The sequence below is a fragment of the Mesoplodon densirostris genome, chromosome 12, assembly GCF_025265405.1.
Source record: "Mesoplodon densirostris isolate mMesDen1 chromosome 12, mMesDen1 primary haplotype, whole genome shotgun sequence".
In the NCBI taxonomy this organism is placed as follows: Eukaryota; Metazoa; Chordata; class Mammalia; order Artiodactyla; family Ziphiidae; genus Mesoplodon; species Mesoplodon densirostris.
In genome coordinates this window covers 42,916,550-42,923,960 of record NC_082672.1, presented here as the reverse complement: position 1 = coordinate 42,923,960, position 7,411 = coordinate 42,916,550, and the positions used below count along the sequence as shown (strand labels likewise).

General features: G+C 39.8%; 1 protein-coding gene across 2 annotated transcripts in view; it reads right to left on the bottom strand.

Annotated features, from left to right (window-relative positions):
- Positions 1 to 2,031: 2,031 nt before the first annotated feature.
- The window catches only part of CEP85L (centrosomal protein 85 like), a 151,267-nt gene continuing 145,887 nt past the window's right edge, over positions 2,032 to 7,411 (bottom strand). For both annotated transcript variants that reach the window (XM_060114704.1, XM_060114705.1), the window contains one exon: positions 2,032 to 3,296. In XM_060114704.1, the coding sequence (XP_059970687.1) occupies positions 3,133 to 3,296 (164 nt within the window). In that variant the 3' untranslated portion in view covers positions 2,032 to 3,132. The remainder of the gene's footprint in view (positions 3,297 to 7,411) is intronic.

The following is a 7,411-nucleotide window of genomic DNA, read 5'->3' as shown; positions in this document are numbered from 1 at the left end:
ACTATAGTGTTTCTATTTGCCCATCTTACCTAGCCTAACAGTAAAATCCTTGTTTTTAATAAGATACTGATCTTCTTACTATTCTAACACAAAAGGTTGTCCCGGGAAAGGGGAATTTTCTGAAAAATAAAAATCAAAATTAAATACTGACAAATTAGACTACTACTATTTTTATTTCCCCCCAAATTCCCTCCAAGTCTGTCTACTTATTATCTAGGCCCCTTTACAAAACCCAGACTCCAAGAGATTACATTCTGTACTTCAAGGTTATACTTACACTATCACATCTTAAATCCCCTTTTTATGTGGAGTATACATTTTGGAAACTGAAATACATCAGCAGTAGTTAGTTAATTTTCTACTAGGTTAAATTTGTTTTAACCTCAAGAATTCTGTAAGTTTTAGAAAGCTAACTTATTTTTTTAAAATATAAATTACTTAATCCCAACTAAGCTGGAAAACAAAGTATCTACAGTGATCAAAACAAACGATCAGAAGTTTGTTTAAACAATAATACTAACCATAAAACCCACAAACATATACATTTAAGAATCTAGTGACCCAAATCAGTGATTATTTGCCCATTATCACTATCATTTTACAGTACCTTTACTTTCAAAATTATGGAGGCTGGGGGTGTGGGGGAGGGGATTCTATTCAAAGAGGATGTAAAGGTGTTGTGTGCTACACCTGTGCCTTATCTATTTCAGATGCTATTACCTACTTTACTGTAAAGGGCCATTTTTACAGATCTTAATTTTTATAAGGCAGAATTCTTTGCATCAGATTTTTGGTACAAATTTACTACTCCCTGATTGTCTTCAAACCACCAACATTCAAACACAAAAGAACACATGAAAAAGCCAAATTCTTGCTAGTGACTAGGTCCTTCCTTATTAGGTTAGGGACCTTGGGATACAGAATCACTACAATGCACTGATTTCTTAGCGCCCAGATCCTAAGACTTAAAAGGTGGGGGGGCTTCCCTGGTGGCACAGTGGTTGAGAGTCCGCCTGCCCATGCAGGGGACGTGGGTTCGTGCCCCGGTCCGGGAGGATCCCACATGCCGCAGAGCGGGTGGGCCCGTGAGCCATGACCGCTGAGCCTGCGCGTCCGGAGCCTATGCTCCGCAACAGGAGAGGCCACAACGGTGAGAGGCCCGCGTACCACGAAAAAAAAAAAAAAAAAGGGCAGGGAGGACTCAGGCACTGAATGGAAGGAAAGTCTGATGTCCTTACAATGTATTATAACTGATTGTTGAAATATAACTATAAAATAACTATTGAGAGCTGTATATAAGCCAATTTCTGAATTGAATGTCTTCCTGGGTAGCTTCCTTGAAGGCCTTATCCCAAATACGTTTTCACTGCTGAAAACATTTAGGAGCGTATTTTTCTAGGAGCAGCCTTTACACCAGTATATAAGCCCAGCAAGAAAACAGACAAGTGATCTGCTCTTGCCTCAAACAATATTCTCCTGCTTGATTAACATCCCTCATTCCTTCTACCTGTTATTTAGTCTTGACCTAAATGAGACCTGGCGTTGCATCAAGAGATAAATCAAAACAACTTGTAAAGGACAATGACTGCCATAACTAAGTACATTAAAAAGAATGTACATTTAAATGCTCTGAAGGCAATGAAATATATAGTCCTTCCAAAATACCAGTTAAGACAGGGAAATACTCATTTGGAAGTTTAAATGATTATATGTCTACAAAAAAGTCAGTTGCATTTCATAGTGATATCCTGTACCCCAGAAAAAGAACTAACCTGGCCAAATTTGTATTCTATGAAGAAGCCTGTTTTTTTTTTTTTTTTTTTTTCCCGGTACGCGGGCCTCTCACTGTTGTGGCCCCTCCCGTTGCGGAGCACAGGCTCCGGACGCGCAGGCCCAGCGGCCATGGCTCACGGGCCTGGCCGCTCCACGGCATGTGGGATACTTCCCAGACCGGGGCACGAACCCGTGTCCCCTGCATCGGCAGGCGGACTCTCAACCACTGCGCCACCAGGGAAGCCCAAGAAGCCTGTTTTTAATGTACTTTACCTAACAAAAGGAATTGCAATATCACCTGGGTTTAGATTTTGTTTTATGCTAGTGATAATTCAGATATAAAGGATACAGGTTGATTTTTTTCTTAAAGTAGTTTCAACTTTAAAACAAATACAAAACTGTTAAAATGTAAACGTTTGAGATTTGGATAAATAAGCTATTGTTCCAGAGTCACTTTGTTAATCTTTCTTTTACAATAATGATCTGAGGCCTTAGGTTTGCATTAATTATATATGGCTTTGTTTACATTGATATATATATATATAGAGATAGATATAATATATAAACAAAAAGTTGTAAATAGTAAGGGATATGTTAAAATTAGTTCAGATTATGTTAAATTGCCTTGTAATACATACATTACAATGCTAACGGGAAAACCATCACATCAATATTTCACATCTCTTCGGCAATTCACAAGCACTCTGGAAAAACAGCTGACCTATCTACAGTACTAAAATCAACCCAACACTACAACCTCACCATCTCAGCACAGGGATTGTTCAAACACAGATGGTTTCGCCTGCTGTACTACTATTTGAACACTTGCCTGCTGTGGCAACTCTTGTTCAGCCAGCCCTTGAAAACCCCAAGTACAACACAAGCTTCTCCATGAAAAAAAAAAGCAGCACAAGAATACAGTGTGTGCCTTTCTTAGAAGCTTTCCTTTGATCCTAGACATCTTTATATAATTTTGTGAACACACACACACACACACACACACACACACACACACACACAAAAACTACAGGATTAAAAGAAATCCTATCCCTTTATCTGAAGGGCATTCTTCACAGCTTGGTCCTACAATCAGTAGTTTGAGAATACAGAAAATTTTTTCTTATACATTTTATCATATTTTTCAAATGGTAATTTAATTTTTTTCCTGATTAGATAAGCCCCTTCGATACTTCCTCACATCCCAATTCCTCCCCAACAGAACAAATCCACAGGAAAAAAAACTTATGTGCAAGTCGTATGTCACTTGCAAGTTTCTATCATGGCTCCTAAAAGAAATGTGAAGAACCTAGCACAGCAGCATGTAACAATGGGTCGTTATTGCTGTGGGACCAACACTGGTCACTGGGTTACACAGTTGTCTCCCATGTCCTGAGCATAGCGGTCTGATATCGTGGTCCGTAATTCATCTATGTCCCTCCGTAACTGGCATACATCTGACAGTTTTTTAGTGAGTGTTTCTGGGCTGTGGTCATTCTCAGTCTCTTCAGCTGAACAGTTCATTGCTGTGGAAATAAAACATGGAGAAAATCTCACATTTTTTGGGAACAAAGTCATTTTAGGATTTTCAACTTATTATCATTGTAAACATAATGCTGTATACTGAATACAAGTCAGGCTCAGGTTGAAATTATGCATCACTCAATAGTAAATGTATCTTATCTACTTGGTCCTTTTAAAATTTTGCTAACTAAAATGCATTAAATTCATACAGTGATAACACACAAATTCAACAGGTTTAATGGATGCCAATATTCCAAAAGTAAAAAGGAACATGCTCTAACAGCTCTCTTCAAACTCAGAGACAAAAATCTGAAAATCACTGTGTGGTGAGGGGCATTATCTTATATTTTTACAGATTGTGAAGTATTAACAATCGAGTCTCTCTGTGTGTGTGTGTGTGTGTGTCTGTGTGTGTGTGTGTGTTGGGACCCTATGATTCTAAACAACTGAATCAGGCTGATAGCTAGCTGCCCAATGGATGAATCACTGAGGGTAAGGCCCTGAGTTAGCTAGCTTTTAATTAATTGGAGGCATAAGAGTCAGATAACTTGTTATTTTAACAAACATTAATTGAACTGTTTTACTGTACATGATTCATGATCTGGGCACTTTGCTGAGTGCTGAGGTCAGCAAAATAATGCATATAGTGGCTTATTCTTAATGATTTACATACAGTTTCATAAACAAGTAAATTCAGTCAGGTACCACAGGTGACCTACCACTACACAAAGGCTACAGGAGCACAAAGAGGAGAAAAAAAAGGCCTCACTGGAGAGGAGACAGGTTCACTGAATGGAACAAGGAAGCAGAATGAACAGAGGTATACAGAAGCAGAAAACAAAACAGTCTGACAGAAATTGAGAAACATCAAGAAAACCAGCTCTAAAATGGCAGAACACGAATTATGAGAGGGGAGGTCCAAGAAACAAGGCTGGAGAGGCAGGTGGGAGCCACCTTTATCTCTATTCTCAGGGAGGGTATTAGGAAATCAGAACCACAGGTTAGACAGATGGCTCTGGCAGCAATGTAAAGATGGACTGGGGTGGGGAGGGCACAAGGCTTGGCAGAGAAACCAGTCCAGACGAAGGTCTACGAAAGCTTGAATTAAGGCAACAGTGCAGTGGAGATGTGGCAGCAGGAATAAACGTCACAAGTAGGAAGGGACTCATAGACATGAAGAAGTTCGATTATCAATCGGCTTGCAAAGGGGCCAGGGACTGGACACGGGACACAGATGGGGGAACGAGTAGGGTGGAGGATAAAATCTGGGTTGGGGTGATAGGTGGACAGTGGTTCTACTCACTGAGAGGAGGAACAGGTTTAGGGTAGGGAGGAAAGAAACGTAGGTTCTGTGTCAAACATATTGAGTCTGTGATACCTGTGAAACTGCTGGTTCTAATGTACAAGGTGAGTACAATCAGGAGCCCAAAAGGGACATTCTAGGCAGGTGAGAGATGAATGTCTGTATGGGTCGAAGGTGTAGAGAAAACAGCAAACAAGTGGATATGTACAAGATTACTCAGAGAAAGTAAATAGAAACAAAAAGACCAACAAGAAAAGTTTCCTGGGCCACCGCCAGGATTTAAGTGGTGGAGAATTTCACAGATTGAGGCTGAGCAGTCATAAAGGTAGAAGCAGAACCTAGAGAATGATGTCATGGAAACCATGGTAGCCCAGATTTCAGAAGGGTGGGGTGAACAGTATCAACAGATAACTGATGGAGTGTTCAAAACACCTCCATTGTTTTTGAGAAATTAGCTGGCTGGTCAAATTTGCACAATGCCAGCCTGTAAGATAAGGGTTCTGGGGTTAGACTTTGAAGACTGGAAGGGCTGTACACTGTGTGGGGGAGGTTCTGAGTCTCCCTTCTGTTCACATTAGGAGCTCGCTCTTATCCTAGAACTGAAAAAGTAATAAATGCTACACAGGACAGTGCAGATGTAGAAGGTTACAAAGTAACTGAAGGGGTGACCAGCTCTAAAATGGTGGAGAAAAGCAGTCTTTTGTGTGTGACCTTTTATTTCTTGCTCCAAGAGATCACTGCTAACTAAACACCCCATGTTCACCTGGCAAACCTCTCCTCCTTTAAGATTCAAGCCAAACACCAGCTACTCCGTGGAGCCTTCACAGCCCTTCCCAGGTAGATTTAGTTGGTTTTTCCCCTTGTGCTCCCACTGCCCTCTGATCACATTTCAATTACAGTACTTACCACAATGCTGTAATATTTTGGTTAATGTGTGAGCAAGGGCTGTATTCAACTTATCTGCATTATCGGCACTTTAGTGCTTGGACCATAGAAGGCATTTGATAAACGTTTACTGAGTGAGTGAATATACTTAAACATTGAAGTGTCTTTTAAAAAGAAACAACCCAATCAAAAAATGGGCAGAAGACCTAAAATAGACAATTCTCCAAAGAAGACATACAGATAGCCAACAGGCACATGAAAAGATGCTCAACGTCGCTAATTACCAGAGAAATGGAAGTCAAAACTACAATGAGGTACCACCTCACACCAGTCAGAATGGCCATCATCAAAAAATCTACAAACAATAAATGCTGGAGAGGGTGTGGAGAAAAGGGAACCCTCTTGCACTGTTGCTGGGAAGGTAAATTGATACAGCCACTATGGAGAACAGTATGGAGGTTCCTTAAAAAACCAAAAACAGAGCTGCCATAAAAAGAATGAAATAATGCCACTTGCGGCAACATGGATGGATCTAGAGATTATCATACTATGCAAAGTAAGTCAGAACGAGAAAGACAAATACCATATGATATCACTTATATGTGGAATCTAAAATACGACACAAATGAACGTATCTATGAAACAGAAACAGACACACAGACATAGAAGACAGACCTTTCATTACCAGAGAGGAAAGGGGGAGGCGGATAAACTAGGAGTCTGGGATTAGCAGATACAAACTACTATATATAAAATAAACAACAAGGTCTTCCTGGGAACTATATCCAATGTCTTATAATAAGCTATAATGAAAAAGAATAAGCATTTTATATGTATAACTGAATTGCTTTTCTGTACACCAGAAACTAAAACACAACACTGTGAATCAACTATACTTCAATTTTTTTTAAAAAAGTGTTTTTTACATACCCACACTCATATATGTGTTCTCACATTTATGAAGTAGAGGGGAAAATTCTGCTGACATCTCTGAGTACAGTTACAAGCTTCATTTAACAAGTGAGATACTTCAATAAGGAGTATTATTTGGTTTGCCAAAATAACTACTATGAGGCAAGACGGTAGAATCTCTTTGATGAAACTGGAAACAAAACTCGTCTCCACTCAGTCACGTATTAACCATATTATTAGGTAGTTACTCAATACAAACATGTTGGTACATAAACACTATGGTCTTACTCCACTCATATCTCCTTACTGAAGTCCATTTCCTCCATATTAAAAAGAGACCAACATGTCAATATTATAATAATTTAGAGCCATGTAAGTTGAGTGTTCCAGCAAAATTAGCACAGACGGGAAGAGACACTAGGATATTCTTGGGGCGGTTCTCACCATTACGTGTTCAGGAAGGCAGAACTGAGACAGAATGGGTGGGTGTCACATTGGAAGGGACAAAGCCAGCAGGTGTGCATCACAAGGGCAACAGATCTATGGGCCATGAAAACCGGCTCACGTGACAGCATTGGCCCTTACATTAAACAGTTGCCATAGAACATACGTAAGAAAGCTTACAAGTACCTTCTCTCAAATATTTTACCAGTGGACTGATGGCTGGGGCATTAATTTAATACAACTGCCACATGAAAGCAAAGAGAATCATTACTTTTAGAAGAGTAATCAGGAAATCACACCTAACTAGCATTCCAGTCACACAGTAACAGAATCAGCATAGGAAACATCTCCTAGCAGGCACATTTACAGGCATGCTTCTGAGTGGCAGTCCATATCAACTGTGATCCTGCTCATTTCCATAAGCATAATGAGGCAAGTTCTAGCAATGAAGTAGGAACAGGTATTCAGACCCACAGATTGATTCAGAAATCTATAAATCTAAGTAGGAAAGGAGATAAAATCAAATAGGGAAAAGGCAGTCAGAAGTTCCTGATTCATGAAGACATGTTTCTA